Raw genomic sequence first — 23621 nt, forward strand, 5'->3', positions numbered from 1 at the left:
TGCGCAACCCGAATGCCCCTCAGCCGAACCCCTTGGGCCCCAAAGGCGCCGTATCAGGGTCGGACCACCCAAAGATGAGGCGCATGGCCTCATAAAGCTCTTTAAGCTGGGCGGGGGTCGCTCCGGATCCGGGAAACTCAGGGAAACGCATAGCCGACCCAGACGCAGGCTCTGAGGATGGAGGCCTTATGCGTGGACACTCCTCCCCTACCACGTCGGCCGAGCGACAGCACGAAGTCGGAGAGCCATAGGTTCTCTTCGACTTCTTCTTCTTACCTTGACCCGAGGATGTGGAAGAAGATGAGTGGTGATGGCTCCGCGACTGGTCTCGAGACCTTCCTCTCGAGTGAGCTTTAGGGACTGCTCCCTCAAAGCCTTCGGGTTCATGGCCCGGCACTCGGAGCATGACTTCGGGTCATGGTCGTGCTTGAGACACCACAGACAAACCCGATGAGGATCCTCACCGTCATCGTACGATGAGAGTCCTCGCACAGCTTGAAACCGGTCTTCGGGGACCTCCTCGACGCACCAAATTTTACACAAAAACTCAACAAAACGGTCTAATTAGGTCAAAAATAGATCAGGGTAGCTCTTCTCCAGATCAGCGTGTGGCGCGGAAAGAAAAGAACTGGCGTCACTGCGCATGGGAGGCATCTATAAACTACTCCCTGCGCCATCACGGCGACTACGACGCCAACAACGCCCATGGAGTCGACCGACGGCACCTACTGACGCGCAAGGGTATTGCTCAAAGAAAAATCTCCAGATCCAGTCTGACGCCTAGGGGAAATTCTAAGGTAAGGAATTTGCAACTAGAAGTCTCTATCAGATAACTTGTTGTCCTTGACCCCAAACAATATGTCCTGAGTGTGGGACTAAAAGAATTCCTCACCCCTGATAAAATGGTCAGAAAGAGCCTAAATACAAATACAATGAAAATATTAAAGATGTCATGGGCTACACAGAATGCACGTTAATTATACACAAAGTTCCTGACCTACTTAGTAAATACTAACCGATAAATGTACTGCATCCTTAAATTCCATTTGTTTTGAATTTTAGCTTGTTGCATTTTGCCAGCTACATTAAGGTTTTGGGTATTTAACAATATATCAAAATTATATTTTCCCTTCATATCCACCATATTGGTCAGTAAAGAATTCCTCTTTTTGATGCACGACAACCACTGTGATGATACTACAGGAAAAAACAGAACTAAGCACTGAGAAGGTAGATGCGTTGAAAAGACTAAGAGCCTGATTTAGATCTTGGTGGAGGGGTTACTCAGTCGCAACTGTAACATATTTCCCATCTGCCTAAATCTAAATACTTTTGTTTTCTATGGTATCTAGATTTTGGCAGACAGGATCTCTGTCACTGTTGCGATGGAGTAACCCCTCCGCCGAGATCTAAATCAGGCCCTAAATTCCTCTGAAGCACCAGAGCATTCCACTGGGGTGGGTTTTCTCTATTATCTCTCTCTTTCGACTGCACAGTATAATTCACTCTCTTCTGGCTACCATCCATCACACTATACAATCTTATTAAGGGAACCACCTGGGGACCATGCAGAGTACTGAAGTTAGGTGCCTGCCATAATACATGAAATTGCCTCCTTGGTGTAAATTGTTACAGCCACATAAGGAGGCTAGCGAGCTCAGCCTCAATTAATTTAAACAAACATTTTCAAAGCCAATAGGTCTTGCCTATACAAAAGCTATTGGTTTTGCCAATGTGTTTTAGCCATGTTGTATACCATCGTGACTGCTGTTCAGCATGGCTAAAAGTTAGTGACATAAAGGAGAGCGGCATGGAGTGTCATTGAATGGCATAGAGTGGAGTGTCACATCAGGGAGGGAGTAGAGTACAGTGGAGGGGTGTAGAGTGGAGGGGCGTAGACTGGAATCGAGTGTCATACAGTGGAGTGCTGTAGACTGAAGTAGTGAATCACAGAGTAGTGTGACAGAGTGTCATGGAGTGGAGTAAAGCGGCATGGCATAGAGGGAGCTGTGCACAGTGGGAGTAGAGTGCTATGGCAAAGAGTGGAATAGATTGTCATTGAGTGGAATGGCAAACAGTGGAGCAGAGTGCCACTGAATTGAGTGCCAGAGTGTTGTGGAGTGGCATAGTGGAGTAGAGTGTCATACAATAGAGTCAAGTGATGCAGAGTGGAGGAAAGTGACAGAGAGAGTTGCTTGTAGTGGAGTAGAGTGTCATGGCGTAGTCTGGAGTCGATTGTCAGAGTGGAGCGGAGCAGAGTGACACAGGATGAAGTGGTAGGAGTGTTGTTGAGTGTCATAGAGAGAGTGGAGTGGCGTACACTAGAGTGGAATGGTGTAGAGTTAAATGGTGTGGCATGGCATGGCGTAGAGGGGGAGGAGTACAGTGAAGCAGAGTGTTGCAGAGCAGAGTGGCATAAAGTAGAGTAGGTTGTCAGAGTGGAGTGGCATAGAGTGGAGTGGCCTAGATTGGCACAGAGTGGAGTGGCATATGGTGGCAGAGTGGAGAGGCATAGAGTGGAGTGGCAAATGGTGGTATAGTGGAGTAGAGGGTCAGAGTAGAGTGGTGTAAAGTGGCATGGAGGGAGTTGAGTGGAGTGGTGCAGATTGGCAAAGAGTGGGAGAGAGTGGAGAGGCACAGAGTGACGTAGAGTGGAGTAAAGTGTTGTGGAGTAGAGTATCAGAGTGGAGTAAAGTGTCAGAGTGGCGAAGAGTGTTGTGTCATTTAGTAGTATGGCATAGAGTGGAGGGGAATAGATTGGAGGGGCTTAAAGTTGAAGGGCATGTCTGAGTGTAGGAGCATATTGTAGAGTGCAGTAGAATGGCATGTCACAGTGGAGTGGCGTTTCATTCAGTAGTGTGTCAGAGCGAGTGGAGTGGCATATCAGAGTGGAATGTGCCGAGTGTTGTAGAATGGAGTGGCATGTCAGAGTGGAGAGGTGTGTAGTAGAATGGAATAGTGTTGTACATTGGACTAGAGTGGAGGAGCACAGAATGGAGTAGAGTGTAGTAGAATGCAATTGAGTAGAGCGAAGTGGCGTAGTGGACTGTATATGGTGTGGCAGCACACTGCCATTACAGACAACACATTTTCAATGGAAATGACCATTACATTTCCATGATGAGAGTTTTACTGATAAAAAGTATAGAGCGCATTAATTATAATGTGCGGAACTGTCATCACAAAGTGTATTGATTTGTTTGATTATATTAAAATAGTTAGTATTAATGCTGTGTCAAATGTTCCTATTATTTTTTAGATTGTCATAGATATTAATTTCTGTTTATTCCATTCTCGTTTCTCCTCTTTCAATCAAGCTTCAATCTTCAATCTCACAAAAACCGAAGAAGAAAATTCCAAATGCTTCTTAGATATTTATGTATATATATATATATATATATATATATAGGATTTTTATTGTTATACAAAGTTCTGTATGGTCATTATGTTGACGAACATCCAACAACTTTCTTATTTTGTAGCGCTTCGTTAACGCAAGTGGAACCACGCTTGTGTTAACAACGACTCCCTTTTTCTCTTCAGTCATGCGTGGTTGGCGCATCATTCATCATACATCTTTTATATATAAACATCCTGAACAACGACGCCGGAACCAAAACGTCGTTAGCGCAAGCGGAACCACGCTTTTGTTCACAACGACTCCCTTTTTCTCTGCCTTAACCAAGCATGTGCTGAACAACGCACATGCGTGGTTAAGGCAGAGAAAAAGGGAGTCAGCAGCGGAAGAGGACGCGGTCAGGTAAGTGGGGCTGGGGGTAGGGGTTATTTTGTATTAAAGGCAGGTGGGGGGGTTGGGGTAGTTTTGTTTTTAGGGGCAGTGGTGGGGGTGTTTTTTTTGGGGTGGGGGTTGGGGTAATTTTATATTTAGGGTGGGTCGGGTTTTAAGGGGCAGGGGTTATGGCAATTTTGTATTTACGGTGGGTTTTTAGGCGCGGGGTCAGGGTAATTTTGTTTTTAGGCCTGGGTAGTTTTATTTTTGGGGTGGAGTCGGTTGTTTTTAGGGCAGGTGGGGGGTTGGAGTAGGTTTTAGGGCTCAGGGTGGGAGAGGGGTATAAGTGTTGGGTGGTTATAAGGGCTTTGCTGCAAGTAATATTTGTAGTAGTAATTTTAAATGATTCCTGTTAGAAAACCATAAGAATTCACTGAAAAAAAACAAGGTTACAGGGACGTTATAATTAGGTTCTGAATTTACTCATTCAAAACCATAGAAATCCAGCAGTTACAGTTAGAGTTCTTTTAAGTAACTGTAACACGCACCCTAAGATAACTATAACTTGTGCCTACGGCATGCACAACTAATTACTCCACATATTATATCATTGATGAGATGTTGTATGGCATCTTTGATATTATCACTGCAACATTTCCAATAAAATTATTGATAAGAAAACTGTGCATGGCAAGGGCTCGAGTTAAAGTATCCTTAGGGCGTGAGTTATAGTTAATTAAAATAACTAACTATAACTGCTAAATTTCTATGGTTTTTGGACGAGTAAATTCAGAACCAAACTATAACGTCCCTGTAACCTTTGTTTTTTTCAGTGAATTTTTTCAGTGAATATATATATATATATACATATATATATATTCACATATATATATATATATATATATATATATATATATATACATACATACATACAACAGCATTTCGAATTTTCTTCTTTGGTATTTGTGAAATTGAAGCTTGATTGAAAGAGGAGAAATGAGAATGGAATACGCAGAAATTAATATATATCTGACGATCTAAAAAATAATAGGAAAATTTGACACAGCATTATTTCCACATTTCCTATGAGGTGGAGTTGGCCACTTCCCTGAGAAATGTCACAGAGTTTTCCACACAAAAAAAAAAAATCAAAACAACGATGAAGGCATACTAAGTGGGGTGAGGAGAGGATTGGGCCTAAAGAAAAACACTTCAGAATTAGCAAAAAAAATCCTTCACTTGTTCTTTCCTAATTCTGATATAATCTGAAATATCAAAACAGTTCATTTACAGATATTTAAATTTTGATTTGGGCTAGCAAAAAAAAGCTTTTATTTTCACAGCCTTTCCTTTCACAGCACGATTCTCACATTAATCCTCTCACTTTGAGGTCAGAGATAGAAAAGAAAACACTACACTCCCTAGGAAGAAAAAACCTGACATTTGACCTGTCTTTGAATGCAAAGCAAATGTGACAGGATAAGAACAAGATTTAGAGTCCTGTGTACAGAAGGCACGCACTGGTGGAGATTATAACAAATAGGCTATGCTGCACTGGAGGGACTAACTCAAGCTGGATAGCCTAACACAACTAAAGCCAGAAAACAGAAAGCATAAAGCTGGCAATTGCGAGTTACAAAACACAAAGCCAGAGGTAAGCAATGGGCGGAACCCATTGCCAGGCAGGGCCGAACTGTGACAAAGGGTAGGCTTAGGCACTTAAATAAAAATGGCCTTCATTACTGAACCAGGTAGTTATAAAAGTGGCCCACATTTGCAAACCAGGCCAGTTTAGATAGTCAAGACACACTGTATGGGTATTCTGCAAGAAATGGGAGAATGCATGCGTTTGTGTTTGCTGCCGGGAATCATTGTGGTAATATAAAGGAAATCAACAGTAAAAACCGACCCACCAGGCCATAGAACCGGCTCACAAACTGCAAAAACAAACAAAAAAAAACAGCCCACACACTGATCTGTTAGACCAGCACATCGGGCACTGCCTGATTGCCCATAGGCCAGTCCACCCTGTTACCAGGTATGCTTTCAGAATATCCACAAGAATGTGTTACCAATCCAGACAACTGTGCTGTCTGGTAGGTTTCAACCTAAAAAAAAAAAAGAGAAAGTCTGTAAGCCATTTTCGAGGTGTCTCCTGGTCCTGCACCACCCTCCAGTGTTTAAAAAATATGCATAAAAAACAAACAAGCCAGGCTTGCATCCCCTGCGCAAACATGTCTGAACAATGTAAAGCAAGGTTTATTCATGCACATGCCGTTATGTAGTGCAAGGGTACTGTTGAGAGTCTGGTAGGCCCAAATCCTTCTGGTCTCACAGGTAGAAGTACTATAAGATATATATGAGATTAAGCGCACAACTGCAGGCTTCTATTAGTGACAGGAAGGTGGAGTAGAGACTACTTGAAAAGCTTCCTACCCAGGGTGATGATTGGCTCAAAGGCAGAATTTATAAAAGTTGGACAGGTGGACACTTGGTCCTATTAAGCGACTGGCAAATGGTCCCTTGGAGAGACAGGCCCTTGCATTTCTCCAGGAGAGGACTGCCTCAAATCTGGGAGCACCCGAGTGGGGAAAGGAACAATAAGTGAGTTAGATGGCTTGGCCATCTGATCAGGCTATGGGATATGGATGTGGGTTATTGTACCCAACGTAGCCCCTGACGAGGTCGTAGGTGGCGTGTCTGCTAGTGCAGGTGTTTTAATAAAACATTTTAACGAGTGTTCATGTATTCTGAATAAGTGATTTGTGTAGAAAATATAATAACGTAGAAAATAATGCACGCATTTGAAAATGTGATTACGAAGAATTGCCGCCAATGTTCACAAAGCGTACTTACTAGTGAATTAATATTGTGAAATGTTGAATATATGTTTGACTAATGTAGTAGTATGTCATATTAAGGGTTATGCATTATGCTCTAGCTTTATAAGTTGTAGGCCTTAACTTAGCGAATGTCTTGGCCTAGTTTGTCAGGCCTCATGTCAAAGCTGTATTTCTTAACGTTTAATAAATGGCTGTCGTAGAGAGTTAAACTGTGATTTAATTTTGCCTTGTTTAAATGTGCTCACAACTGAGGTTTTCTCATGAGAACCGACTGTTAGAAGATGCTCTTCTTGTTAATGTAACAATTTATGTGTAAGGCGTATGAGACGGACTTTCTCAGGAGAAGAACAATGGAGATACTGACTGAAGTAGAAGCTGCAACAATATTGTTACCTGACAAGCCGGATGATGAGGACATTGCAGGACAAACCAACCAAGGACATGTGAACGGAGTAATGGTAGAATTCATAGATTTGCCATTTTAGTTTTATTGGATAAATTGTGAACATGTGATTATCTGACCAATAGGGATTTTGGAAGTAGTTTTAGGAGTTTTGATTTAACGATACTGCACTGAGAAGAACCCAGCATTCGGCATTTTGCCATTGGATTCATTGCCCATTTTCTTGCTGGCCGAAAGGTCAGTATTTCCTTATGAGTCTTGACAAGAGACGTGTCTGACTTTAATGCTTACAGACTTTTTGTTTTCTGAACTTTGATGCTGAATCCTGATGCTTTGATGATCGACTGATGTCCTGAGGACGAAGAATGACTGTTTGCTGATCCACACTGAGGAAAGGTATTATGACCTAGACTGTTGATTATTATGCACATTTGCTTTTTCTTTCTAGGTACCAACTGCATTGTTTTGATAGAGCCATAGTTAGATGTTTTTCCAAATTTGTGTTACTAAATTGTTTTGCATGAAGCCCAACATGCTGATGCTAATCAGATGTTAGTTAAGGATTCTCACTAATGAAATTGTGCTAATAGAGAAATAATGCTTGATGAATTTCTTTGCTGAACTTAAATGTACATAATTACATTGTCGCTGTTGACTGTTATTAATTTGCACTGTAACTCTAGAATGTGTTGTAGTCCAAGCTTTGATTAGATTACATTTCCTCTGCTGCTTTGGACAGCCAGTATTGTATCTGTATGTGTTCCATTTGATTTTGAGATTAATCTACATAACCTTAGCATTGTTAATATATGGAAATAAATATTCTAACCTTTACTAAAAGGTGTGGTTATTCATGACTGAAAGGTCATGGTGCGTGACAATTACTGACTCCATTGATTATTACAGTTATTGATGGTTGTTGATTATTGATAGTGTATTGATTATTGATTATGTACTGGAGCTATGGTAAGAACATCTTAGTTGCGAGTCAAAAGGTTCATCGACCTGTTCGCGTCGTCTTGTAAGTTTACTTATTAAGGTCAGACACGCTAGCATGTCCCATGTGCTAGATCACTGCCAGGACCATATGAGTTGGTTCATGTTCAGTTTAGGACCAACGGTCCCTAAACTACAATCATTCTGTAGTTCAGTAGGAGGGCAGAAGAGGAGCATAACCTATCTGTTAAATCTTCATGAATTTAAGGGTGACTCAGCTGGTATCTCCACAATTCATCTATGCACATTGCACAGAAAACACATTTCAAGCAAAATATTTTCTTTGAAAAAAGAATTGATTGGAACAGAATGATAGCACATGGTCCAGTGTTTTTCCATCACACATACACGTCATTACAAAATGACTTTACAGTTTGAAGCTTAGCAAGATAATGTAATTTGGCCGAATCACGTCTTGGTCAAGTGCCAAAGTTGAGCTTAGATCACTGGTATCAGAGTTACAAAGTCAGAAATTTACCCAATAGGACATATCTTCCCTCCCACATCTGTTGCAACTTTCAGACAGTCCTGTTCTTTTCTTAGCTAACAGTATGTTGTATGATGTCAATAAATAAAAGTCAAAGAACACAGGTGTTTTGGTATTTTCGTTAAAAAGGCAGGGTTTTCTATTTACATCACCCATGGGGTCGCTAAGCAGCACCGAACAGGGTTTCAAGCTCTTAAGCCTCAGAGGGTCCACAGACTGCCCCTATGAGAGGGGCACCCCTTCAGACTCCACTGGCAGGATTTCTTCGTGTACAGCCACACTGACAGATTCTGCCCTTTGACAATCTTGTGAACGTTCGGTGGTTGGGAGTGTTTGGGAATAAGGTGTAATACCCAGCAACGCTAACTAGAAAAAGTTAAAGGAATGCTAACCGTGAATAGGGCAGCAGTAGCAGCGTTACGGGCATTACTGTGAATGAGGGTAGCAAGGTGCGCGCCTGGGCTGGCGTTTGGCATCCCGAGCCGTACGTAAATAAAGACTCTGGACTTGAAGTCCTGCCACTGAGACTTGCCCCATCTGTGGCCACTGTAAGGTAAACAGATAAGGTCATATAGAGTTCTGTCACAAATACAGAATTATGTTTGCCGCAGTATACTGCCAGCAACGAAGGGAAGAGGGGCTTACACACACGTTATTTAAGACTGACTGCAGTCACAAAAAGACAGAAAGGCCGTCAAAACGCAGCAGCAGCTATCTTTAAGTCACACACAGTACCGTGTACCGGCAGCCTATAGGTTGCAACCCTCTTCCTAGTACGCAGGGAGGCCAAGGTACAATCTTGGGTGTGGTGATATTTAGCCTGGAATTGTTGTGTACATAAGCACTTTAGTATGCACTATGTTGTATGTGTTTCAATTAATGAGATATACATTTAAAATTCCACACAGCATTCCTTCATTTATAACTCTGGACAAATTGGACGAGATTAGAACCCGTGATAAAAGAAGCACCTGCGCCTTATGTTGTGGGTGAGCCGCTCAAAACCTGGAAACCGCTGTCAGGTGAGAAAAGCCAAGACTTGTTTGAAGGCGACAGACTCCTCAATGCATGGGCAGCCACTGCATGACTAAAAGTAACCGGTCGTACAGCCAAACACATCCTTCTAAAACACCTCAAAAGAAACCCCTTCATTTGGAGGGTTGAAGATCTCATGTATATGTTTTTGGGGCAGTACAGTTAATAGTTTTACAATTATTTAAAAATAAAATAATACTCATTAGTATTGGGGCCGTTTCAAGTGGGAGATAGAAGTTAGTGACAGAAATGTGGATAACACTACTGTATTACCTGCTACGTTATGTGCCACATTTAGAGGGATAAGGGCACTTGTAGGGTCAAGGAGAGAATCACTTGGCAGAAGAAGGCTGGTGTTGTGAAAGAGAAGCACAATATAGGTATGCCACAGTGGTAAGCTCCAGCAGGGGGTAAGAGTCATTCAGAAACATTAAGGCCCTCATTACAACTTTTTGCGGGCGGCAAGCGCCGGCCACCAAGTTGTATCCGCCGCGCGGCCGCCAATGAGGCCACACTCCCGCGGTGGCCATTTCGAGATCCCCGCTGGGCCAGCAGCGGGGATGTTGGCCGCAACACGGGAGCCGGCTCCAAATGGAGCCGGCGGTGTTGCAGCTGCGCGACAGGTGCAGTTGCACCCGTCGCGCTTTTCATTGTCTGCTATGCAGACAGTGAAAAGCTCCATGGGGCCGTGGCAGGGGCCAGGGACCCCGCGACTCCCCTTTCCGCCAGCCTTTTAATGGCAGTTCATACCACCATGAAAAGGCTGGCGGGAGGGGGACTCGTAATCCCCTGGGCAGTGCTGCAAGCAGCGCTGCCCTGGGGGATTACAACCGCCGGGACCAAAGTGGCGGGAAACCGCCGGTGCGACCATGGCGCTTCCGCCGCAGTTGTAATTCCATTTGAAGCACCGCCAGCCTGTTGGCGGAGCTTACGACGAAACAGTCCTAATGAGGGCCTAAGGTGGTCATTACGACCCTGGCGGATTACTTCCGCCAGGGCCGCGGGACGCGCTGGCACCGCCGACAGGCCGGCGGTGCCCCGCGGGGCATTCTGACCGCGGCGGCTTAGCCGCGGTCAGAGAAGGGAAACCGGCGGTCTCCCGCCGCCCCCAAGGAATCCTCCAAGCCGGTGCAGCTTGCTGCGCCGGCTTGGGGATTCCGACTCCCCCTCCCGCCATCCAGTTCCTGGCGGTTCTCCCGCCGGGAACCGGATGGCGGGAGGGGGAGTCGCGGGGCCCCTGGGGGCCCCTGCACTGCCCATGCCAATGGCATGGGCAATGCAGGGGCCCCCGTAAGAGGGCCCCAAAATGTATTTCACTGTCTGCCTTGCAGACAGTGAAATACGCGACGGGTGCAACAGCACCCGTCGCACCTTCCCACTCCGCCGGCTCTATTACGAGCCGGCATCCTCGTGGGAAGGGAGTTTTTCCCTGGGCTGGCGGGCGGTCTTTTGGAGACCGCCCGCCAGCCCAGGGAAAAACTCATAATACCCTCCGCGGTCTTCTGACCGCGGAGCGGTATTATGGAGGGCGGAATTCTGGCGGGCGGACTCCGCCGCCCGCCGGAATCGTAATCAGGCCCCAAGTCTTTTTTGGGGGAGGGGGAACAACAGTGCCAGAGTATCACTCTACCATAAAGGCAGATGGGCTCACCTCTTCCTGGGCTTTATGCTCTGCATTGATCAGTTGCTGCTGTAAGTCTTCTTCCAGCTCCGCCAACTGCGCGGCTGCCATCTCCTCGCTCCTGCCAATCGGAACCCACAGAAACAGGAATTTGGAGGAAACAAACAAAAACACGGACAAAGCACACAATTTAATAAATGTCAGCATCAACACATCCAAGTGCAATTGGGGCGGAGGGGAACATCTCACACTGGACTCATACATTAGTTATACTGAGTGTTTTCCAGGTCAGGTGGGTCACAAAACTAGTATTTCAGGTTTTCCCCACCTGTCCATTAAAGACACAGTAGGTGAACGGTAGGAACAGAAACAAGCATTGGCATAACCAATAGTTAACTATGCAAGAGCTATTGGCTTTGCCAAAGTGTTAAGCCACGGATCTGTGGAGCTATTGGCTTTGCCAATGTCTTTTAGCATGGATTAAAGTTAATGGCATACTGCAGAGTGGCATGGAGTAAAGTAGAGTGGAATGTAGTAGAATAGAGTTGTGTGTAGAGTATTGTGGAGTGACGTACAGTGGAGTAGAATGGCATGGAGTGTTGTAGAGTGATAGAATGGCAGAGAATTGTAGAGTGGACTAGAGGAGCATAGAGTGGAAGGGCATAGAGTGGCAGGGCATACAGTGTTGCGGCATAGAGTGGAGTGTGAGTGTTGTAGAGTAAAGTAGAGTGTTGTGGAGGGGTGCAGACTGGAGTGACACAGAGCAGAGTGGCATAGAGCAGAGTGGCACAGAATGGAGTAGACTTTTGTAGAGTAAAGTGGCATACAGTGGAGTAGAGTCATGCAGAATGGAGTGGCATACAGTTTAGTGGAATGGAGTAGTGTGTCATATAGTGGAGTGGTCTAGAGTGGCAAGGCATAGTGTGGAGTATTGTAGAGTAAAGTGTTGTAGAGAGGAGGGTCACAGAGTGGAGGGGAGTGAATTATCAGAGTGGAGTGTCATATAGTTCAAGGCATGGAGTGGAGTGCCACTGATTGGAGTAGAGTGGCGTAGCGTAGCGTGGAGTGGACTGGCATGGAGTGGAGTAAAGTGGCATAAAATGCCATAGAGTGGCATAGAGTGTCAGAGTGGAGCGTCAAAGTGGAGTGTTGTGTTGTAGAGTGGAGTGGAATGGAGTAGTTTGTAAAGTGGAGTGGCGTAGAATGGTATGGCATAGATTGGAGTGTTGTAAAGCATTGAAGAGAGGAGAGTAGCAGAGTGGAGGGGATTTGAGTGGCATACAGTAGAGTAGAGTAGAGTGTTGTAGAGTGGAGGGGCATAAAGTTACATGGAGTAGAGTGAGTGCCAGAGAGTGGAGTAGAGTGTTGTAGAGTGGACTAAAGCATCATAGAAAGGAGTGATGCAGAGTAAAGGGGCATAGAGTAGAGTTACGTAATATAGAGTGGAGTGAAGTTTTGTAGAGGGTCATGGAGTGGAGTGCCATGCAGTGAAGTGCCGCAGGGTGAAGTGGAGTGCCGCAGGGTGAAGTGGAGTGCCGTAGGGTGAAGTGGCATGGAGTGGAGTAAAGTGCCACAGAGTGGAGTGGCACAGAGTGTAAGAGTAGAGTGTCATAGGTTGGAGTGGCACAGAGCGGCATAGACTGGCGCAGAATGGAGTGGCATAAAGTGGAATGGAGTACAGTGTTGGTGAGTAGAGTGGAGTATCGTGTCGTACAGTGCAGTGTTGTGGAGTAGTGTACAGTGGCATAGAGTGGAGCAGAGTGTTGTAGCCAAAACCTTTATTTCTAAGAAATAAATTCTTGCAGAAATATTACATAAACATCATTTAACATACACAATTACAAACATCATAAAATCCATACATAGCACTTAATTACATTTAATCCACCAACACCTACATCAACCTAAAATAAAAACGAACAGTATAAAATGTAGAATTTCATTACAAGACAGGAGGCTATCACTATGCATATCATTCCCTTAGTGCCACTCCAGGCAGCACATTTGGAAGAAAACATTACATCAGAAAGAAACATTCCAGAATAGAACGATAAACCCCATGAATAGTCTCTGAACTGCAGCCACATCCTCTTAATTGCTGCTCCAGTTCAGATAACTAGCACTTGATTCATTGCTTATTAGGATATATTTAATAGTTAGAGGTCCTTTAATATATACTTTAATTTTGTTGGCAGCTTATAGGTTTATACGCTGTGTATATGAGTTCATAGCTTTCTTGTGCATTTACAGTGGTCACTAGTTTTGTTGAAGACCTGTTTTTCAGTGCGTTTATTTATAAGTATTCAGTCTTTTTAAAATATTATATTCAATGTCTGTCTCATACATTGTCTTACTTGTCCCATTTTTTACGTTGTTGGCCTCATGCAGGTTCTCTTTTTTTTGCCGATGGCCTGGGGCTTTGACTTAGTTCTGACAGTTGGGGACCTGCGAGCACCGCCTCATTGAGCCTCTCGTGACTTGGTTTTCTTTTCTGTGTCTTATGTAAGCTGTTTGTGCACGTAATTTATGTTCATGAGGCCATTTTAGACCTCTTGCAATCTTCCGGTGAGGTGTTGTTGGAGTCTCGAGGAGCTCCTTCGTGCATGTAGTGCTAGCAAGTAGGTTAGAAGAATGTGATTAGACATAACGGGCCATATGTACTAAAGCATTTTCCCATAGACACAGAATGGGTAAAATCCTTTGGTACATCTGGCCCAACATTCCCTTACCTCTCGCAAGATGTGGTGGCCATATTTAGTTGGGCTTACTATCACTCTTTTATAAACGGCTCCATTAGCGTTTTATCACGATTAGCATCTGACAGTTGTCAGTTGCAAGTTGTGGTTGGAAGAGGAGGCATTTTTTCTAGTCAGGTTTTAGTGTGATTATTATACCGTTAGATTTTGTCTTATTTCAAATATATATTTATATATTTTCAAATCGGACTACATTTTTTTACCATTTATAAAATTATTTAGGAAGTATGTCAGAATCAGAGAATGGGGTCATCATTTCTGAGGGGGGAAAAAAGTGAGGGAATTATAAGAAAATTAATTAAGAATGAAATGAAAAAATTGTGTTAAAAAGTAATTGAAAGAAGATTTGAGCTACAAAACGAAATCATATTCAGACACCGAGTACTGGTCATTAGCAGAAAGTGATGCAGAGAAGAAAGTTATGCAAGGAAAAAGGAAGAGAAAGATGAAGTATTTGAACAGAAAGCCTGTTAGCAAAAAAGAGATGGTTGGTTTTAGCACCAAGAAAACAAAAAGGTGTCCTAAGTGACACAAAGGGGCTCATTATGATCCTCTAAGCGGTCCTAAGCGGTCTGGACCGCCACCAATGCAGTGGTGACCACCAGGGAACTGCCAGCTTCGCTAGGATCTAGGATCCCAGTGGCTGGAGGTGGTGGAGATCCTAATCCACCAGGGCTGTGCTGCAAGCAACGCTGCCCTGGGGAGTACGACCTTGTTCTCTGTCATCCTTTTCATGGCGGTAACACCGCCATGAAAAGCTTGGCAGAGAACAGGTGCAGGGGGCCACAAGGGTGCACCCATGCACTTGGCATGGGCAGTGCAGGCCCCCCTGACCAGCACCATCGCAATGTTCACTGTCTGCTTTGCAGAATATGAAACTCCAATAGATTTAGAATTATTGAGAGGATTGAGTCAAAGAGCTATTGTTCTTTTGGGAGATGCAAAAGCAAAATCAGGCTTCAATGCCAAAAGAAGACGAGCGGTCTTGTTAAAAATAAACCCAAAATTGAGGACCTTGCGGTCAAGGAAAGCACCGAAAATCCAAAAGGGTTGTTATTTGGGGAAAATATGATTAAGAATTTGTGTAAATAAGTTTCAACTTTTATGGCTTTGGAAAAAGCTCAATTTAATATGCAACACGTGTTCAATGGTGTTTTTAGGAGGGCTGGCAGAAGGGGACTTTCTGCTGGCCTAGAATTACAAAAGTCCCATTATGCTCAAAGAGGAGGAAGAGGATATTCTGGAGGTGCAACAGCCTCCTCCTACCCTCAACGAGGAAGATTCCAACGAGGAAGGGAATCTAGAGCCTGAGGTCACAGATATGCTGGTGAGTACAGTGAATACTACTGTTTTTTCTCCTAGGAAAAGTAGGAGGATGCTTAAGGTATTTTATAAAACAATTACAAAGGGCCTGTGGGTTCTGAATACTATTCAAGATTACAAATAGAGTTTACAGAGATTCCTCGTCAGTACAGAGAACGAAGACAAATGATACTGAACAAGGACCAGAATATAGTTGTAGAAAAAGAAATAGCAAGTATGTTGGAAAAGAATGCAATTGTAAGAGTGAGTGTAGAAGACAAAAGGGCTCATTACCCCCAAGTTCACAGATGGCGGTCAGACCGCCACCAATGCGGTGGTCCGAGCACCATATTACGACCACAGCAGTCGTGGCGCAGTCGTATCACCAGCACTGCCTGAATTAGTTGTCCGGGTGGTCTGATGGTTGTGGCGGTCCTAATCCGCCAGGGCAGTGCTGCAAGCAGCGCTGCCCTGGGGATTACGACTTCGTTCTCTGCCAGAGATTTCATGGCGGTAGCACCGCCTTGAAAAGGCTGGTGAACTGGTGCAGGGGGTACCAGGGGGGCCCATGCACTTGGCATGGGCAGTGCAGGGCCCCACTGGCCAGCACTGTCGCAATGTTCACTGTCTGCTTTGCACACAGACAGTGAACACTGCGAGGGTGCTGGTGCACCCTGTGCTCTACAGCATTGCGGACGGCTCAATTACGAGCCGGAGACAATGCTGAAGGGTGTTTACCGGTGGCGCAGCGGGCAGAAACTCAGGTTTCCACCTGTTGACCTAGCGGGAAACTCATAATGGGTCTGGCGGGGAGGTAGCCACATTGGTGGCAACCTCCCCATTGGAGTTTCGGCGGCCAAAATCGTAGTGAGGATCAAAGTCTACATACGTACGTTATTTTTAGAGGGAAAAAAAACAAACTGTGGAGACCTGTAATACATTTGTGAGATCTCAACAGGTTTTTAGTTTACAGACAATTCAAGATCGAAGGAATCCATATTTTGTGGGACATGCTGTTAAGGAAAAACTGTTGGTGAAATTAGACCTGAAGGACACTTACTTTACCATTCCAATGTTGAATCACAGTCAACCATACCTCCAATTTGGCAGGATCAAATTTACCTATTTTTTTGCCTTCCCTTTGGTCTGTCCTCAGCACCATGGTGTTTCAGCATGGTGATGAGAGCAGTGGTATTTTTTTTAAGAGAGGGTGAGGTGTGAGAATGATCATCTATTTGGACAACATTCTTCTAATGTCTTAAAGTTTAGATCAACTTCTCAAGGATCTGCAGAGGACAAAGAATCTTTTGGACAGTTTGGGTGTTCTGGGACAAGTCAGTTATGAAACCTTCTCAGAAGTTGGAATTCCTGGGGTTTACAATAGATCCATTAGATTTTGTTTTGAGTTTACCAGAGAAAAAGGTAAACAAAATAAAAAAAGAAACCGGTTATTTCTGGAGAAGGGATTGCTTGATTAGTTTGAAAGCAGAAAATTTACCGGGAAAGGAAAATGTGTCTGCGGATGGGAGTTCCAGATATTTGAGGGATTACACAAATTGGAAGCTTTGTCAGAGAGTTTTTCAGGAGTTAATTCGTCTTTGGGATCCTTTGGAGATAGCTTTATTTGCAAGGCCTATTGACTTTTCAGATTCAGAAGTATTTCTGTATTTCAGGTGTCTGGATTCTGTGGAATCCCCTATAGTGGAAGTTATGAATGTTTTAGTGGAATTATTTGAGAAGGGTTCCCTTATAGGATTATTAACTATTATAGGTCAGCAATTTCCCCAGGACAGTCCCAAGAGGAAGGATGGTATATATGGAGTAATGTTTTAGTATGTAGGGTCCTGAAAAAGTATTCGATTGAAGAGACCTCCAATGCCAAGATACAGAGAATTATGGGATGTGAATAAGGTATTATCTATGTTCATATCTTGGCCAAGTAATAAATATTAATATAAATGATATTGTACTGTATTGTAATAGTATTTATATAATGCTTACTACCCCTGACGAGGCGTTGAAGCGCTTTTCGGCAAGTAGCACGCTACTCCGGACTCAAAAGGAATTAGTGGTGGATTAGTATAGGGAAATATGAGTACAGTTTTAGTATTACTATGAGTTAATTTGAGCCGCGGATATGTGAGTGTTAGCTGGATTGACTGGGGTAATTGAGGGGTGGAGGAGGGAAGAATCCAGAAGTGTTAATTGCGAGTTTATGGTAATAGGATTTAGGCTTGGGATGAGTAGAGAGGGGATGGAGGAGGGAAGAGTATGTGGAAAGGGTTATGGAGATCATAGTACAGGAGGGGTTTTGGATGAGTTAAAGGTGAGATAAATGAGGGAGAATTTAGTAGGGTTGTTTGGGAAATCATGGTAGTAAAGTGAGGTTTGGGTGAGTTAGATGTGGAAGAGGAGGGAAGAGCTTAGGCAGGGTTATTTAGGAGGTGAAAGTAGTAGAATGGATTTGGGATGAGTCAGAGTGGGAATGGAGGATAGATTGATAGAGACATGACATATGGTGATGGGTAGATGGGTAGGCAAAGTGTGATTTAAAAATGAGAGCAGGGATTCATAAGTATCTAATATAACAACTTATCTAGGAGCTATGCAATGACCTATGAACATGTTAAACACAGAATAACATACATATATATATATATATATATATATACATACATACACACAAACACACATACACACATGAATACACACACATATATGTACATACATATACATATTTAAACCATGCGTAAATATACATTAGTTAAACAGGTTTAAAGAGTATGTCTGTAGTTTATTGTTATGACATAGTAGTGATACATATTTTCTAAAGAACTATATATAACTAGAATGTACACATAATCAGATAAAAATATGTATCAACATAGGCATATGCAGTCCATAGCTGTTTGAATATGGTGGTTATGAAGGAAAGAGCCAAATCTTGAGTAGTTTTCTGAAGACAAGATAGTTATCTGTGGCTCTTATAGTTGGGGTTAATGAATTCCATAGTTTGGCTGCTTGAACGGAGAAGGATGTACCACCTATAGTCTTTTTCTTGTATGGTGGCATTCTAAGGCGGGGCGCCAATCTTGAGCGGAGGTTTCTTTGTTGAATGTATTTGGTTATTTTGTTTCTGATAAAAAGCGTTCCTGTTCAATGCTTTATGGGTGATACAAAGCAGCTTGAAGGTGCATCTTCTGGCACTGGGTAACCAGTGTAGTGCTCTCAAGGCAGGGGAGATGTGGGCTTGTGGCTTTACATGTAATAGTAGCCTGGCTGCGGAGTTCTGAATACGTTGTAGTTTTTTCATAATAGAGATGATCCATGGTAGAGGCCATTGGCATAATCCAGTTTGGATAGTACAAGCGAGATAGTAGCTTGCACCTTATGTGGAAATCCGAGGTGGGGAAGATGCGTCGTAGAGTCTTCAAGGTGATGAAGCTCGTTTGTGCTAATTTGTCCACTTGGGCATTCATAGTTAACTTGGAGTCCATGATGATTCCAATGTTTTTAACTTCCTTGGATAATTGAGGAGGTGGTCCGAGATCGTCACGCCAGGCACACAGTGGGTCATAATTTATCCAGTCACCACATATGAGTATTTCTGTTTTGGAGGCATTTAGTTTGAGATGGCTCCAAGTCATAGACTGATCAACGGCTCTGAGGCAACTGAAGATTAGTGAGTTATCAATGTTTTTGGGGCATTCTAATTTAAGTAGTATTTGTGTGTCATCTGCATAGTTGTAGCAAGTGAGATGAAAATCATTGATCAGTTCTGGTAAAGATATCATGTAGATGTTGAAAAGCAAAGGTGAGATGATTGATCCTTGGGGGGACCCCTGCTTTTGTGAGGTAGGGTTTGGATGAGAAGGGGGGAGAATAGATGATATTAGTTCTTTTTTAAAGATAGGATGTAAACCAGTCGAGAGCAGTCCCTTCTATGCCAGCTTCGTGGAGTCTTTGAATTAGGGTGTCATGGTCAACCATATCAAAGGGAGCCGAGAGATCCAAGAGAAGTAGTGCAGCAACTCCATTGCGGTCGGCTGTGTTTTTAGTATCATCCCAGATTGCTATGAGTGCCGATTCAGTGCCTCTTCCTGGCCGGAATCCAGTTTGGAAGTCTGAAAGTATAAAATTGTCTTCAATGAATTGTGACATCTGGGTGAATGCTGCTCTTTCTATCAGGTTGCCCAGGAAAGCTCCATTTGTGATTGGTCTGTAGTTGTTGGGGTCTTGCGGGTTTAGGTTTGTTTCCTTTCATGACGGTCGTATGTATGCCTTTTTCAGGTCTACAGGAAAAGTTCCTGTAGTTAAAGAGTTGTTGATGATTCTTCTTACAGGTGTAGCAGCAGAAGTAGATAAAAGAATGTTCTTGAAGATGTGTGGTGGGCAAGGGTCAGAATGGCAAACGGAAGGTCTGCTTGCTTTGACCAAATCCTTGTGATACTTGTTTGAAGGACTGTAGAGGCTGGGTTGGTTTATTCTTAGAGGGTATTTTAGGAAAGGGGTTGGTGCTGATGGTTTTCTTCTGTTTTAAATAGGAGTCCAATTTGTCTGCCTTGGTTGTGTAATGAGTTGCCAGTTTGTTTGTGAAATCTTGAGCAGTGGGATGACTTCCTTCCATGCATGTAGGTTTTCGAAAATTAATTGAGAATTTTATAGAATTCTTTGGTTGCAGATTTAGCATTTTGAATTCTGTCTGAGTAGTACCTTTTTTTTTAAAGCTTTTTTGATTGATGATTTGTATATTCTGTTAGGTTTGTGTAGCTGCAGTTTGTCTTGACTGTTATTTGTTTTGAGCCAGGTCTGCTGCAACTTTCTGATTTGTTACGTTATCTTTTTAAGTTCTGTGTTTCTCCATATAAATGTTTAGACATCAGGAAATTGTCTATGAAATGGGTTTATGTTTCAGCTCAGGCCGGAGGGAATCAGAAGTGAAGGTTTTGGAGGTAAGTGACATTGTTTATGGCCCCTTTGGGGTAACTTTTGAAATTTCAAAATGAACTAAGGGGGTGATTCCGAGACTGGCGGGCGGCGGAGGCCGCCCGCCAGTCTACCCCGACAAAATACCGCTCCGCGGTCACAAGACCGCGGAGGGTATTTTGAGATTTGCCCTGGGCTGGCGGGCAGCCGCCAAAAGGCCGCCCGCCAGCCCAGGGCAAATCTACCTTCCCATGAGGACGCCGGCTCCAAATGGAGCCGGCGTAGTGGGAAGGTGCGACGGGTGCTGTTGCACCCGTCGCGTATTTCAGTGTCTGCTTTGCAGACACTGAAATACTTTGTGGGGCCCTCTTACAGGGATCCCTGCAGTGCCCATGCCATTGGCATGGGCACTGCAGGGGCCCCCAGGGGCCCCGCGGCACCCCCTACCGCCATCCTGTTCCTGGCGGGAGACCCGCCAGGAACAGGATGGCGGTAGGGGGCGTCAGAATCCCCCATGGCTGCGGGGCGCGCTCCGCAGCCATGGAGGATTCTCCCGAGCAGCGGAAAGTCGGCGGGAGACCGCCGACTTTCCGTTTCTGACCGCGGCTGAACCGCTGCGGTCAGAATGCTCGAGGGAGCACCGCCAGCCTGTTGGCGGTGCTCCCGTGGTCGGTGACCCTGGCGGTCACCGCCCGCCAGGGTCAGAATGACCCCCTAAGTCTGTCAGAAACTATTTTCTATCCAAGATTGATTCATGCAAAGATCTGTGTGTGGTACATTGTATAAAAGAGTATGAATTAAAAACTCTGGAAGTCAGAGCTTATGAAGTAAATCAATTGTTGATATCATTTGTGAAACCATAAAAAGCAGTTACCATGACCACTATTGCAAGATGGATTGAATGGACAATGCAGGAGGCAGGTATTTATGTGGATACATTTACAGCACATTCTATGAGAGGGGCTATGGCCAGCAAATCATTTTGGAGTGATGGTAGATTGGAAAAGATTCTGAAAGCAGCAGATTGGTCAAATGCTTCTACTTTTGCTAATCATTATTGCAAACCTATTGAACATATGTCTAGAGTGGTGCCGGAGAGCTACCAACATGCAAAATGATAGCCTCCGATCTTGTAATGAAATGGGGGTTCTCATAATGTAATCAAAAGAGAATCTAGGTTTCATTAAAGACACAGAAGCTAGCATTATCCCTCCCTCTGCACCCTATAATGTTTACGTTTTGTAAAAAAAAAGGTAGGAATTTCAGGAGTCATAAAAATATAATAAGTATATGATTGAATGTTTTTATAGTTGTTTTTTTATTAGATTTCATTTAAAAAAAAAAAATAGGAAACACGTTATGCTTTTTTGTACTGATTACATTGTAAAGATGGTTATCTGTATATTTTTTTCAGAAAATAATCAATAAGCAGATCATGGTTGGTGGATATTCGTTTGGATTGGAATTATATAACAGAATTTTTCCTTTTGGATTCACAATTTAAAAGAGGATGTGGCTGCAGTTCTGAAAGTATTTATGGGGTTTAGAGTTCTATTCTGACATGTTTCTTTATGATGTAATGTTTTCCTTGAAAGTGTTGCTTAGAGTGGCATTAAAGGATTATTATGCATAATGCTAGCCTTTGTGTATTTAATAAAATCTAGTTTCTCTTTTTGTTACATTATGAGAATCACTATTTCATCACAATAAAACTCAATCAAAGTTGATAACATTGCCATATACCTTTTGAGAACATTTGAGACATCATTAATTACCCAAGGCATACTGCTAATTTAGACAGGTAAAACATTATAAAGTGCTGTGTGCACAGCCACACATTCGCTTTTCGAAGTCTGGTTCCACCTAGTACCTTACAAGATCAACACCAAGCTATCTAAGGGGAACAGATCTTAGTGAGTTCAGTACACATTATCAAGCCCTTTAATAACTTTAAAAAAAAATACTGAGTTCCCATGGGATACAATGCCTTTATCCAGGTAGAGCGTTAAAGTGCAAGTGCAACGCCAAACTATCATGAGCTCTGGGGTCCCATTCAGTCTCCTTTCTAACATGATTGACACCCACCTAATTAAAAAGAACAAAACTCAATAGGTTACAGCCCATTACCACATACCTATAAAGAGCAGTTGGAAGGAGGGATATATTACCCAGGTCAAGCAGCTCATTTAACCCACTAGAGCAGTATAAAGTGCAACAAACAAATCAACCCCATTCACATACCCAAATACCCAATAGCAGCATTTGGAAAAGGTGGCAAATTGCCCAAGGCATACATCTCATTTTGCCAACCACGTTATAAAGTGCAGAACTACTATCACAGCCTCTGATCCACCCCCATGCGATCAACCTTCTAACGTATTTTGGGCCGGCCTATGTAGTAAGAAAAGTCACTACCAAACCTGTGGGTATAAATCCTACCCTCAGTCTGAATGAACTGACAAGAGTAGCCTGGCATAGGTGGTTACAAATTGCCTCAAGAATTGACCATTAGCAATAGCTACATCCTGGAACATGAGGCCACATATCAGGTTAAGGCCCTCATCTCGACTTTGAATCCCATATTTTATAAAAAAACAGGTTGGAAAATCTTCCTCCTTTCCTCAAGAAAAAGTGCAAAGTACTTATGAACTCGCCGGCAGGGACAAAGTCCAAGATTCACCATAATTTTCAGCTTTAGACCTGGCATCTGCCATCTGGGGTCAATGCCAATCCTTAAACGCTAAATTTCATATCTCAAAGGCTTATCTGGGATTTTATATAGAAACGGGTAAGGGTCCCTACTCTCCTGAAAAATAAGGAAGGGAATAACAGAACTCCTATTCTTTGGATAGTGTAAAAACTCCCTTTGCCTAGTTTCCACAGTACATTGCCTAAGGGTACATTTGATTTGACTTATTTGTATAATTTTGCCTTCCTCCAGATGTAAATCAGGATCCCCCAGGCACCCTATTATAACTGACACAGGGTTACTCTTGCAAGAAAAATTTGATAATACCTCTGGAAGGGTTTTGGCCCATAGCTTTTCAATCTGAACATCATTTGCGATAAAAAAGTATTGATCTCTTGCATCTGCCAGGCACTACAAGCAACAGAGCCTAGCTCCCTCCTTATAGCTCAGATCATTGAACTTTTGGGAAGGTCAAGGAGCAGTTTTAAAATACACCCTTCTAGGTTATCCCATGGGACAGGCCTATACATTGCTAACACCTCAGTTCCCTAAAGAGTCTGAGGGATAGGTTTGCCCTGAATCACCTTACTTAATGGCTCAAAGGTACAACTGCCAAATCTATGATTGAACCTTTTCAGGTTTGAAGTTTCAGAGAGGTCTAATGTTTATTCCAGTGCCTAACATCTGCAAAAGTCATACCCAGATACTTATATTCTCAGGCCAGCTCCAGCAGTACATTCCCTAGGAAACAAGTTAAAGTATTTTTTGTAAAGAACAGTGTTTTGTTTATTTTATCAGCATTAATAGTTAATTTTCAATACAGTAGGGGTTCA

General features: G+C 43.3%; 1 protein-coding gene across 2 annotated transcripts in view; it reads right to left on the minus strand.

Annotated features, from left to right (window-relative positions):
* LOC138284150 (ras and EF-hand domain-containing protein-like) overlaps nt 1-23621 on the minus strand; it is a 226438-nt gene that overhangs the window by 109653 nt on the left and 93164 nt on the right. For both annotated transcript variants that reach the window (XM_069222634.1, XM_069222635.1), the window contains one exon: nt 11146-11236. In XM_069222634.1, the coding sequence (XP_069078735.1) occupies nt 11146-11236 (91 nt within the window). The remainder of the gene's footprint in view (nt 1-11145; nt 11237-23621) is intronic.

Source organism: Pleurodeles waltl, chromosome 3_1 (genome assembly GCF_031143425.1).
Source record: "Pleurodeles waltl isolate 20211129_DDA chromosome 3_1, aPleWal1.hap1.20221129, whole genome shotgun sequence".
Lineage (NCBI taxonomy): Eukaryota > Metazoa > Chordata > Amphibia > Caudata > Salamandridae > Pleurodeles > Pleurodeles waltl.